This window comes from Aythya marila, assembly GCF_965140915.1.
Source record: "Aythya marila genome assembly, chromosome: 3".
NCBI classification, from domain to species: Eukaryota; Metazoa; Chordata; class Aves; order Anseriformes; family Anatidae; genus Aythya; species Aythya marila.
This window is the reverse complement of record NC_139044.1, coordinates 13,234,785-13,248,648: the sequence shown is the minus strand read 5'-3', so window position 1 is coordinate 13,248,648 and position 13,864 is coordinate 13,234,785. Positions and strand designations below refer to the sequence as shown.

General features: G+C 47.9%; 1 protein-coding gene across 4 annotated transcripts in view; it reads left to right on the top strand.

Moving 5' to 3' along the window:
- TTBK1 (tau tubulin kinase 1) overlaps positions 1-10,451 on the top strand; it is a 104,059-nt gene extending 93,608 nt beyond the window's left edge. For all 4 annotated transcript variants that reach the window (XM_082755774.1, XM_082755773.1, XM_082755776.1 and 1 more), the window contains 2 exons: positions 1,470-3,064; positions 3,495-10,451. In XM_082755774.1, the coding sequence (XP_082611900.1) occupies positions 1,470-3,064; positions 3,495-3,921 (2,022 nt within the window). In that variant the 3' untranslated portion in view covers positions 3,922-10,451. The remainder of the gene's footprint in view (positions 1-1,469; positions 3,065-3,494) is intronic.
- The last annotated feature ends 3,413 nt before the right edge of the window (positions 10,452-13,864 follow it).

Sequence of the window (13,864 nt, the reverse complement as noted above, 5' to 3'; positions counted from 1 at the left end):
AGCTCCACATCTGCCAACCTGATGGAAAAGGTAGAGTGAATCAGTAACAGCCCAAATCTGCTTAATACAGGGCCATCCTCAGAGCCAGGTTTCTGCTTTAAGGAGAGATGGGAATAAGCTTTGGACTCCAAAGGCATTGCCAAAGCCAGCCTGTGATTTATTTTATAAGATAGATAGAAAAATGAAGGCAGCAGCAGGTAGGTTTTGTCAATGGTTAAGGAGAAATGAGGAAACAACCAAAATACAAATGAATCCAGGAGTACTGAATAATGAGTGTCTCTTTATTTTGGAAGAACAATCTATCACCATGCATAATTGCTCAGAGCTGCCCACAAATCTATTTGACATGTCCCTGTTCCATGTGAGCATAAAGATCTTACATTTTCAGGCACAATTATTAGGAGAGATGTAACAAGGAGATTTTCAGTGCAAATTGAAGTTGTGGCATTGGAGTAAAAAGATATGAGAGTTTCTAATTCTCTAGAGAAAAGAGGTCACTTAAATATATTTAAAGAAATCCATTCTGCAGAGTATTGCTACTACAATTTTCATTTACAAACAATTGTTAATTAGACTAAACTTGGATAGGCATTTCCTATTTATTTTGTCCTTTTTTTGCTTGTTCAGTCAAGAGTGTGAGTGAACTGTTGCTTTTCTACTAGTTTTATTTTCAAACATTTCACAGTGTACTCCTGTAGCCTTATGGGCAGTCATCCCTCCACAAACTGCAACTTGAAATACGTGTCTCCTCCAACAGTTCAGTTCTCCATTGCTTTTAGTGGTTGGACACACCAGAACCTAATAAAGGTACTTTTTGTGTCAGCATTCGTGACTTAGTGACTGGTCATTTTAATGAAAACGGATGCCTGTAGAAGACAGAATTAGAAGTTGCTGGACATAAAATGGAAGCAGAAGGGAGAGATGGAAAGCACAGCAGGGGGGCATAGAAGAGCTACAAAGGTTATTGCTGTGGGACAACTTTGGATGGTACTCTGAAGTGGTTAGGAAATGTATCTACCCCAGAGGGGTCCTTGAGCTCACTGTGGCCTGGGCATAAAAGAGAGTTGCTGAATAGTTCCAGTAAGGAAGGAGTGAATATATAAGTACTGAAATAAATATATGAAATTAATAGGTAAGTACTGAGGAAGACTGGGAGACATGACAAAATCATGAAGAACTGCTTGCAAAGAGGCCTTTCTAGTCCAAGTTAATGACTGCTAACAAAGAAACTCCTTTGGCGTGTTTTTTTTTTTTGTCTTTGTTGATAAGTGTCTTTGTGAATCTCTCCTTCCTAAGGTTGGTACTAATCTAATAACTGAGTTGTCACTGCTCCAATGTATTTTTTGGAATCATGATGGTCTAGATGCTTTCCACTGATTCTTCCCACTGTTGTTGATGCTGATGACGTTTGTGCCAGTGATATGTCTGAATACTAACCTTTTTCTTTTGTCCTATATGTTTTTTGGCAGGCATATACACTGAAGTCATTTGAAATGAATGGTCTGCCCAAGGCGGTGCCTTTAAGTTTGCCTTACCAAGACTTCAGAAAAGATGTGTCAGACTACTGGGAAAAGCCTAAGGTATCCCAGCGGATAAAGAGAGTTGATTTCTCAAATGTTGTCCTGACTGCTCCTTGCAAACCCCTGGAACCTTATCTGGAAATGAATGGAAAAGAAGAGGAGGAAGAAGATGAGGAAGAAGACGAGGAGGAAGAAGAAGATGAGGAGGAGGCAGAGGAGGAAGGGGACGAGATTGACATGCATAGTGGTTCCAGCAGTGACCTGAGTCAAAAAAGCACAGAGCGCAGCCAGGAGTGTGCACCATCCACACTCCTGGCCGATGACCAGAAGGGATCCAAGGGTCGAGCTTCCACGGCTGATGGGGACCTGGAACTGGAGGAAGGCTCGAAAACACTAGTGCTGTTTTCACCAGGTGATCTTAAAAAATCCCCGGTGATGACAGACTTGGCTCCAGAAGTTGATCTGGGGACTCTTGCCGCACTGACACCTCAGAGCGAGCGGCCGCAGCCGATGGGTAGCCAGCTAGATGTATCTGAGCCAGGGACCCTGTCCTCAGTCCTTAAATCCGAACCAAAGCCTCCCGTGGCAGTGGCTACAGCTTCTTCCCCGTTTACCAAAGTTGAGCGCACATTTGTTCATATAGCTGAAAAGACCCACTTAAATGTCATGTCTTCCAGCGGCCAGCTGATGAGGCACGAGGAGTACTGCCCCCCGGGCCAGTTTGAAGAGGTGATTATCGAAGAGGAGCTGGAAGATAACCTGGTGCTGGTAGAGAATGGAAGCATCCATTCGGGGCTAGAAGGGGCAGAGACAGAGAGCTGTGCACTTTCGGCTAATCACATTGAAATTGCCTCGGAGACGGTGGGAGAGCAGCAGACCATTCCCAACGGCATAGCAAAGCCTCCTGAGGACAAGCCAGAGTCCTTGGACAAAGTAGCACTCTCTCTGGATTTGGAAGAGCCTGCCGAGGTGGTCATGAAGGAGCCTGAGCTTGAGAAGTCAGCGTCAGTAACAGAACACCTTAAGCCAGCAGAGATCCTCGTGGACACAGCACAGCAGGGTCCCAGGAGGCCTCTGGGCTCTAGGTATAGAAGCCGGATCCCCATTTTGTTCTCTGAGGAGGACACTGGCTCAGATCTTTCAACGTCACTCTCAGCCAAAGAGAGGCTTTATAAGAGGGCAAAGCAACCTGACTTGGCTCGTCTCGTGATGGAGAAGAGGCAAAACCGCCTCCTTAGGCTGGCCTCGGGGGCGTCCTCCTCAGCATCCTCCAGCGACGAGAGGCGGCGAGCCTCAGAAACCCTGTCAGCCACCGGTTCTGAGGAGGACACCCACGACTCTGATGACTCCATCCCACGAAAGGCAGGGAAGGAGAAGGCTGGCCTCCTGGGGAAAGAAGAGAAACTCATAAGCACAAAGAGCAGAATTCCTCGGCCCATCACACCAGTGAAAACACCACTAGAGGCAATGAAGTCGGAGAGCTCCACAGCCGTGGCAATGGCAGTGCTGTGTAGCTCCCCACAGGATGCTGCTGTTGCCCACAGGTAAGCCTGAAATGCTGAACAATGCAGGATATTGGACTTGTTAAGGAATCACAGTGGGGGATTTGCTCACCTCCCACTCCTTTACCCTTCACTTGACCTGAGTGAGTGGTCTGTTCCTGTTTCTTACAGTCATTTCAGCTCACTGATATCTAACATTCCCACCTCTGTTGTTGTCTTTGCCTGAGTCTGGCCAAAAGGCCAAGCCCCTCTTCACTTGCCCTGGCTGTGAAGCCTTCTCCCCTTCCATGAGCTCTTTCATTTTGTCTGATGCTGCTGATAGCAGATCCCTCTTTTGTTGAGCTCTCAATTCTGCAGCATGTTTACCATGGCCTTGACTCCATAGGAGCACATGGCCTGGCTATTGCATTTAGCTGCCCGGAGATTCTCACAGAAATTCCTCTTCATCCCCCCCTCTTCTCTTTCCTTGCAGGCTTCAGGCACAGAGACCAGCTGGTAATGTCCCAAACGATTGCCGAACAACACAGACACAAAGTCGGCTTCCTCCTTCACCAAGTTCCACTTCTCTTCCTCCACGGAGCAGCTCACGGAGGTCCAGTTGTGCATCCCCTCGGAGCCCTGTTCTTCCTTCAAAAAACCCCAGTGCTTCCCCCAGAAGCCAGTTGCTGCCTCGGAGGGAAAGTCCTTCTCCTTGCCGGCAGCATAAGCCAGGGACTGCCCTTCAGCGAGTTCCACCTTCCCCCCGACCTCAGCCCCAAGCTCAGGCCCCGGGGCCAACAGGAGACTCCCTGCCCTCTCCTGGTGTGGCCAAAAAACGTCAAAGAGGAAAAACCCAGACTCAGAGTCCAGCAACCAAAGGAAAGCAGGTGTCCCCGGAAAGTAAGGCAGCTGCCAGATAATGATCCTCTGCCAACCTGACAGACTGGGTAACTTCTGCATATAGTATACACTTGAGATGCTGCAGCACAGCCTTCCATGCCGGAACCACGAGTGTATAGCAGTAGCTGTACTTCAATGCTTCACTCACTCTCCCCCCACACCGTCGCGATCAGCTCCCCACGGGCCTGAGAGCCTCTGAGCCACGGAGCCTTCTTCGAGGGAAACATCCAGTCCGCAGCTCACGCTTGCTACTGCACAGCACCAAGCAGCGACCCAGGCAGCCTGCCTAGTGCCTGACCCTCCCCTCTCCCTAGGCATTCCCCTCTCTCTGTTAGCAATACCAGTCGCCAATACCGACCCTGGCTTCGGAAAGAGGAGCAGAGGTGATGAGAGCAAGGCCTGCTGGGGAGGAAGGCTCCTGTCCTGCAAGCAGCTCCCTCCTCTCTCTTTGCTGGAGAACACCAGCCTTGGCTGCCAGCACCTGAGTGTTGGCTCACCTCCTGCCACCAGTGTAAGCGAAGGATTGTCACCAGCTCAGCCAAGGGTGATGGATGTGTCGTGAGCTGAGAGGAGAGGAGCAGGAGAGGGGTGGAGGGGGTTTTGCTCTCCTTCCCAGAGGTGCCTCTGCAGGCAGGAGGGGGAGACAGGCAGGTCTTGCTGGATGCTCCTACCTGCTCCAGTGTGTCCCATAGAGGAGGCAGTCTGTTTCTGCAGATGCCCATGTGGCAGGTATTTAGGTGGAAGTAGGGCTGTATTGGCAGCTTGCTGGGAAATCAAGAGCGCTTGCTAATTGATGTGGAAGAGAGCACACTGCAGCTGCTTCTGTCTCAAATACCGAACTGTGACCTGCGGAGACCACATCTCCCAACATAGGTGGTTCCTCTCAACCTCTCAAAGTGTGGTCGGTGCCGCAGTTCTGTAGTCCACCAGACACAGCTCCATCCTGAAGATGTGAATAGTCACTGGATGCCTTCAGCTCAGGTGCCCTCTGCACCTAAATTCCTTGTGCTTTATTGTTCACGCTCTTGGTGTTTGTGAATTTTGGCACTGTGGTTGAAAGTTCCCCTACACAGCAGGGTGGGAAATAATTATCCTGTAGTATATTCAAAAGCTGCTGCTTTGCAAGGAGAGGTTTGCTGGTACACCGTGGGTATCTCGTGCATTTCTAACGGGGAGATCGGGTTTATGTCTTTCTCTTTCTCGGTGCTCAGCTCTTCCACACGTTGCGTGAGAACTAACAATGTGAATACAAAAGCAAGGGCTGTGCTCTTCAAATAATCTTATCAGAGCAGAAGCTTAGCTCTCACTTAGAATTATGCACCAACTTTTTAGCCCCCCAACTAATTAGGAAGGTTTGAAAATTTAAGCCAGGAGGATTGATACCTGTCTGAGCCTGATGAGATCTTGAAGTAGTCACAAAATTTTGCCCTCACTGCACAGGGGGAAACACTCCAGACCCAAATACTTTGGGCTTCACTCCATTGTCATGCCTAAAAGAGGCTTTGCATGAGGCAGAACAAAAATGTGGATGTTCTGCCCACCCATTCCTGCAGCTGCAACTAGCAGCGTCAGTAAATATTTGCAGACAAAAAAGCTCGATGGAGGAATCTGGATGGTAATAACCTTGATTCACTGAACACACATACAAACAGCCACATTCATGGCCATCAAGTCCAAGGAATCCTGAAGTTGTTCACATCTGCGGGAACTGCTCTGGAAAGCATGGAGCCTGAGAGCTGTAATGGGGTGGCTGGGAGAACAGGGCACTCCTTGAACATCTGAAGAGGGAAATGCCTAGAAATAGGTGATGGGAATTACCTCTTTACACAACAGTTTCAGTGTTGGCAACACTAGGAATTTACTTTATACAGCTCAAAATGTTTGTTGTTCTTAAAAGTTGTTCGCCCTTGTAGAGTAAGAAGCATAGCTTCTAGTCTAAAAACACATCCCAGCTCTCATCTCTGAAGAGAAGCGTTGGGAACACCACACCCAGGTTGTAGTTTGATGGACTGAGCTGCCTTTGCCACCAACAGCAGAGGTCCCTCCAAGTTCCAGCTGCTTTTTGCACTGTCCCACCTTATGCTGGGGCAGCTGTTTGGTGAAGTGGCTGGGCACATGGATCCAGTAGGACAACAAGCACTCCGGTTTGCTGGTTTAGTTTTCACCTGTTCATCAGTCAGGTTTAGCCTTTGGTCACACAAACACTTCTGCCAGAAGTGGAGGAAGGAGAGGACAGAGAGTGCATCCACTTCTTCTGGGGGCACAATGCCTTCACATGAGTTTGAAGTGTTGGTCCAACTATGGCCTAAATACGCCCCACGTGTTTTGAAACTAGAAAACAGAATAAACCCAAACTTACAGATTCTTTCTGGAAATACAAATGGTAATGACACTCCTATTGTTTTGTCAAGAGACCATTCATTTTGGAGTGCTTAGATGGTAAGACTTTGTCAGCAAAGCCATTACCAGATGCTCCATCCAGGTCTTAGACATGCCAAAAAGACATTGAAAGAGCTTGGAAAGAGTGCTGTAGGACTATTTATAGGATTAGCAAACCTGCCTTATCATGGGAGGCCAATGAAGCACAATCATTGTATTTGTTCAAGAGAAAGTTTAAATTAGAGTTGTCCATGGCCCAGCTATACCCATGTCAGGGAGGAAGCTCCAGGGCAGAAATCCATCTAGCACAGGAAAGCAGGAAAGACTGAGTAGCTGAGAATGGCAGGTGAAGAAACTGGGCAAGCTTTTAGTTGTGAATTGACTATCCAACAAAATCTTTCACAGGAATGTGGTGACTTTTTATTATTAAAAAGGTTTTCTGAGAAACCTACGTGTCTTCTAAGAGGTCTTCCTACCGTGACCCAACCGCAAGTACTAGGCAGGATGCTGGTGACACCAAGGTGGCAGCTCCCTGGTGTGGTGCAGTCATTTCCCCATCATGCAAGACACATGCCACATGTTGGAGAGCCACCAGAAAGGTCCCACAGGTTTCAGAAAGTCAGTGAAAGATTTACAGCACAGAAGATAACAGCCTTTCCTCGTGCTGTTTGACAGGGCTGGGCTGATGGTGCAGCTGGATCCACAGAGATCTGGGAGCACCGGCATGTGCTCCAGGATTTGGTGGCTTGCTGGTTTGGGTTAACCCCACAGGGCCAGGGACTCATTCACTACTTCCCCTCGGCAGGCAGATGTTCAGCCATCTCCAGGAAAGCAGGGTCCATCACATGGAATAGCTTCTTGAGAAGATAAATGCCATAGTTCTGATTGTCCCCTCTTTCTCCTTATTTCCTCCCCAGTTTTATTGTTCAGCATGATGCCATATGATATGGAATATCCCTCTGGTTGCTTTGGGCCATTTGTCCTGGGTCCTCGCTGGCAGGGCAGCACGAGAAGCTGAAAAGCCCTTCAGTGGTAGCACTGCTCTGCAATAACTAAAATATCGTTGTGTTACCAGCACTGTTTTCATCACAAATCCAAAACATAGCACAGTATGAGCCTCTATGAAGAAAATTAGCTCTCTCCCAGCCAAAACCAGAACGCTTGCTCCCTGTTCCAGGTGTCAGCAGAGATGCTCAGGAAAGCCTCTGCCATGCAGAAGCTGCTCTGGATCTCTTCACTCTGATGTCCAAAATTCTGCCCTTCAAAGGTGAGCGTGGTCCCAGGGGCCAAACACAGCAGATATGTTTGGAGGGAGCTCGACCTGTTGTGTTAGGGAAAAGTTAGACGGCTGAGGGTGAAAGCAGACAATCCAAGCTCTCTCTAGCCCTGAAGGAAAAGATGCCCTGTTACAACCCCAAAAGGCAGGAAAGGCATGGCCGTGCTGTTCCCTGCCATGGAGCATGGTGCATGGGCTCTGCCAAGCTTCAAGGACACGCAGGGATGCTCAAACACCAACAGTAGCGTAAGCAGAGAAGATCCAGCTGACCAGACCAGAGGAAACATGTAGAAAAAATAAATAAATGTGCTTGGAGTTGGGGGAGGAGAAGCAGACTTCCCAACACTTTTCCACATTTGTGGGGATTTCTGGAAGCAGCCTGACACGACACATAGGTTCCCTGTTGGTGTGTTTGCTGCAGGGTCTGTCCTGGCCAGTTGCACAGGGCTGTAGCTTTTGAGGGGACTCCTGGAACAGCCCGCTGCCATGTTTGTGTCTGTGTGTGCATGTGTGTGGGTGGCAGGGATGGTTTGGATTTGCTCAGGAGTATGCCCAGAGTTGAGCTTTGTGGGGTCTTGTGCGTGCTGGGAGCAAAAGTGTCTTTGAGTCTACGTGGTATCGAGAGATGCCGCAAACACTCTGCTGAGAGTTTTTGCTTTGCTGGGATCTGCAAATGTCCTGCCTGCTTTCTTGTGTGCTGGCTGAGAAGATGGGCTGCTAAAAATGCGTCAATGGCTGCTGTCTGTCCAGGAGACATTTACAGAGAAATTGGGATAAGGGAGCATGGCAGATCTGAAAGACAGTTCTCAGCACTACAACAGCATGACGACAGGTTATATGGGCAGAGGGAGCAAAAAGACTGATGGTGCCCATCAGGTTAATGCCGTGGAAGGACATAAACATGTGCTGGAGACACTAACCTGAACTTGGTTGGCAGGACATACACTTCTGCTTGTCTTGGTGCAAAAGGTGTTTCAGTCACAGGCATCTCTGAGCTGTGCTTGGAAGTTGTGAGAGGCAGGACACTTTGCTTGCCCTTTCTAAGTAGAGAGTATTATAATATATATATAAATATATATAAAATTATAACAATATAATATAAGTAGTGTCCATTATATATAGTGGCTAAAGGTTGAAAAGGATCCTGGTACCCTCAAAGAAGTGCCCTGGTGCTACGTGACTTCCAGGGTGTGCAGGACCGTGCGCTGCGTGCGGTGACATGGGTGGCGACACAGGGTACCCCTCTGAGCAAGTGAGGCTCCATGAACAAAACACACTGCCTTGGATGGTGGGCAGCCCTCGTGCCTGCCATCAGAGTTGTAATAACCGGTGGACTGCCACACACCTCTGTGTGGCGTGGATCTAGGTCTGGAGACCGCTTGGGTGGTGGCCCTTCACCAACACAAGCACGGTGTTGTGTGCTAACGGCGTGCTTCGATCCAAAGCAAGTTGTGTTGGGGCAAGAATATCTTTGATGTTTCTCCTTCCCAACACAGAGGTGTTTTCTCAGCATAGATCCTCTGTCAGAAGATGGCTAAACATCTCCTTACAGCCTGACCAGCTCCAGCAGTAGCTCGATGGTCCCTTAGCACACCTCTCCCTTCCCTGTATAGTTTACTGCCCCGTGGCATGATCCCACCACTACTCCTTGTGCACAGACACTGATGCCCACCCGAGGCCTTGCTCCACACATCAATAAACTGCAGTTAAATTAATCCCGTGAACACGGTACAAGTCCCTTTGTGGACCTGATGAGATTGGCTTTGAACAAGCTTCTTCTGGCTTAACTGGCCCATGCTCTATCTGCGATAGGCTGGTTTCACAAAGCACACAGGGACCACCTGGGCATTTGCAACCACCTGTAACTCCATCCATTTGCCAGCTGCTCCAAGGTCCTTTCCTCTTGTTTTGTGTGTCTGAACCACTGAGAGCAGGGTGAGTGCCCAAGGACTCCCTGCTGGCTGGCTCCCAAAGTCCTCTGCAGAACCCTAAATATTTTTTGCTCTTCCTCAGCCTCTTGCTGATATTTGAAGGACTGGGACTGTGCTGATGGTAACAGCAGAGGCAGCTGATGTTAAGATAGCAGGAAGGGAGCTACCACAGCAAATCCACGGGTAGGTTCCTGGTAGGGACCGAGGTGTGAGCACAGGGTCGCTGAGGGAGGCAGGGGCTGCTGTCTACATGGCACTCGAGTAAATGGCTGCTGGGGTGCCAGGGTAGTTCTTGGGCTGCCATCCTCAGGTGGTGTGAAGAGCTCTGCAGAACATGGGGGCTAGGCAAGGAGTCCACATCTAAATCCAGTCCGTGTGTGAAAACCAGTGTCAGTGACACTGCTGTCGTGTGGGACCTGGGCCGCTTCTTCTCTGGACGGGAATTGGAGCTGGAAACGCAGATAATTTTGTATATCTTCTTTCAACACATTACCCTGGGACTCTACACTTCTACACTCAGACATCATAGCTGGCGCACCGATGTTGTTTTCCTTCACCTCTTGACACAGTCCGACAAAGTCTTTTGGCCTGGAGACAGGACTTTTGCTCCTTGGTACTGTCTGGGAATGCGACTGGGTCCCAAGGCTAAATCTCTCTACATATCTCCTTTGCATTCGTTAGGAAAGCAGCTCGAGAATGTTTACACACTGCAAACAGAATGTACAACTCCGACCAGGAACCACAATCCGGTTCAACTGCATGGCAAATTTCTTGGCCATAAAATCTGGCATGCATCACAGAGGCCCTGTCTGTGTACAGATCCACCCGGCATTTGTCATAACTTCAGATCACGTCTTAAAAAAGAAAAAAATAAACGATGATGCCATTTCTTGTTCATACCAGACACAGTTGTCATTAGATTTGTTATTAAAAGGGGGTTTCTTGATCATGCCATTAAAAGCCTGTCTACCTTTTCATCGGTGTCTTCTCCCATTCATTGGTGTTGCCACGCGAAGCAGAAATGCTACCTGAATTTTTGGCAAAGGGCTTTTGCTGCAGTTATGCTCAGGTTTCATTCCAGTTGTATGGCAACTGGGGCTCCCATTGCTTCTCCGACCCCTCCTGCTGCAACCACGGTGTCCCGGGTTGCCATAAGATCTCCCCACAAGGTACGTTATTTTTTCCTACATCATCATAACTCCTCGGTTGCTCACGCTCTGCAAAGAGGTGAGTGTGTTGGACCTGCCTCACTGCAAGAGGCTGGGAATGATGAAGAGCTGGGGATTATCATCTGTGTGGGTATGGCTGATGGAGGAAGGGGCAGGCGGCAACATTTAGGATGTTAGGCAGGAGGTTAAAGACCAGCATCCCTAGAGCCACATTCTCTGAAGTACTGTCAATGCCACAGGCAGGACAGATGGACTGGCAGACCAACAAGGGGTACAAAGTTTTAATGAAAGGCTCAGAAGATTGGTGTGAAAATAAATTAATTAGGAACTCAGAAACTTGTGCTCAGGGATGAACAGACATAAAGACATGCACTGCATCTAAACCACAATGCTACCTGTCTGCAGGCGTATAAAATTATTTAAAAATAAAATTGTGTTAGAGTTTTAATGTAAAGCCTAGATGTAATTTGAAAACTAAACATCGAGCATCCAGTTTGGGATTACAGCATCCAGTAAGAGCTGTCACAGAGCCTGAATCCTCAAACAAGGATTAGGCTGGAGGCAAGAAAATCATCTGAAAAGTACCACTTGGTAATTGCCTTGTTCTTACAGTCTTTCCCAGACTTCTGTCTGCTGCTAGAGTATGGAGTGAGATTCTCGATTAAAGAAGTCAAAGCCTGGGTCAGAACAACTATTGCTGTATTGATGAAACTGCAAAAGAAGAGGGTCCCTACTCAAACACAGGGCAGAAAAATCAAAACTGAAGTCTCAGTCACCCCAGATAGGAGCTAGGGGATGCTTAGATTTAAATAAGAAAGTTGGTAGGAAGGAAGAGGAAGGAAGATAATTGGTGGAACACTAATATCAATGCACAAAATGTGCAGGAAACTGGAGTTGTTCCCATTGCTGGAGGTCTGGTGCTGTGTGGTAAAGGATGCTCCCCTGGACACTTTTTTTTTAAAAAAAAAAAAAAACTCCTTTTGGGGGAACGGCCAGCTGGGAATGGTCTGGGACAAGATGAGAAGGCTGAGAAGAGCTGTGGAGTTACTGGGATGTGATGAGCAAAAGGCCACCTGGGCAGAAAAACACCATCAGGTGTTAAACCCCGCTTCACCCACTCTGTGATCACATACAAATCACTCTCAGCAGCCACTTCACCCCATCTCCTGCTTCAGTGGAAGAAAACGTATGGCTACATGTACTTTCACACCCACACCTTTACTGTCTGCACAGGATTTCCAAAAGTAGCTTTCCAGACAGTGCTAAATTCTGCTCCAAGCTCCCCAGGCAGCATTACATGTCTTTTTGAGGTAAAACCCTGCCATTTAATTTAAGTTGCGGTATATTAGGGACATGAGAGCACAAATGTGCCTTAATTGCACTGCACAGCTTCATCTGCCACCCACATCTCCTGTGCCCATGGGCCAGGAGCCCACTTAAGCTCACACCTGGATCCCCCTTCCCTGTCTGAGCCTTATTAAATGTACATGTATTCCTGTCTCCAGCCCTGGCCCTTGGACCTGCCTTGTAGCCTTGTCTCCAGACCCTTCTGCTCCAGCCTGGGCTCTCTGAATGGACCCAGGTTCCTGCTGGCTGCGCTGAGACCCTATGGGACTGTGCCCTCTTGGCGAGGACATGGCCAGTGCTGGGATCCCCTCGGCTCCTGGCTCATCCCCTTCTTGTGCTGCTCTCTGAACCGGTAGGTGTTTATCTTGAGCCCATGGCAATGTGTTACTTCACACAAGATTGTCCTCTGCAAAAGGCAGTGGATTTCCCGTTCTTCTTGTGTCTTTCCCTATCTGAAGGAATAGATTGGGTTCATCCTTCCCTCCTTAAAACCCAGCCTAATAATTCAGGCTGAATTTCTGCCCTGCTACGGTTTCTCAACAGCACTGGTGAGATGAGAGCACAAAGACACTAGTTCCACAAAATGCCTGTGGGAAGGGTCACAAAGCATCTCTGCTGGGTCTGACTGGGGAACAGGCAGGATGCAAGCTCTGGCTGTGGACTGGACCCATGGTCACACCTGGCAGAAGATGTGGAAGTGGCTCAGGCGGCTTCACATTAAAGCTTTTGAGCAAGAAAGGATTTCCCCCTTTGACAGAATTATATCCCATCAGGCACCAGCAGGCCTGGCGTTGTGTAGACCATCCCATGATCATAAATAAATAAATAAATAAATAAATAAATAAATAAATAAATAAATAAATAAATAAATAAATGAATAATCGCCAGTGATATCAGCCTTGGAACCAGGTATTGATAAGCTGGTTCCGTTTTTTCCCATATCATTCCATGCAACTGTAAGTATAGAGGAAAATGCTACCTGTGTCTCTGATTCCTTAACCAAATGTGACACCAAATCAGAATGGCCAAAAGCCACTTTCTTCCAGCAAAAAGCAAAGATTATCAGGAGGCCTCTGTTGGCCTCTCCTCAGCTTTCTCCAACTGAGCTAGAAAATCTGGTGCACACACCTCCTGCCAAGAGCATTTGGACACACCACCACACTTTAGCCTGATACTGCCAGTGTCCTGAGAGGGTCCATCTCAGCTGATTTTGGCCAACTCCATAGGATCTCACTGTCCAAAGAGCAAATCATAGAAAAAATAGACTGCCAGCCTGCAATGAGCTGCAGTCAGATGGGGACACCTCTGCCCTCTGAGGCTGAGAGGAGTCTAGGTCATTGCCTCTGGTGGAAGCACTACCTTGCTATTGCAATCTTGCATATATCATGTATTTTCAAGGCACTGAGGCATAACTTTGGGGGAGAGGCAGCACTTCAGAATCTGCAGCATAGCAGAAAAATGCCATTTAAACACCAACCCACAACAACTGTTCAGATATCTAGTTATTATGCAGCAATTGACTTACCCATGTTGTGGCCCTAATTGCTAAAAGAGCAATTCCCTCACTACTTTTACCAGCCAGCCTCTTACAGCTCTGTACACAAGGTATTTCAAAAGTGCAACTGGGAGAAAAAAAAAAGAAAAAAAAAGGGAAAAAAAAAAAAAAAAGCCAACTCATTAATGACTGGGCTATTTAAAAGTCTTCCTTCTCTACCAATAGTTGGCCTTCTAAAAAGGAGAAGAAAGACTGCTGAAAAAATAAAATATATAGAGAGAGATGTGAGGTAAAATGCCAACTCTTCTTTCCAGGTTCTTACGTGAGCAGTCAGCCTGTTCTCACTGCTGCCAGGCAGGTCCAAGC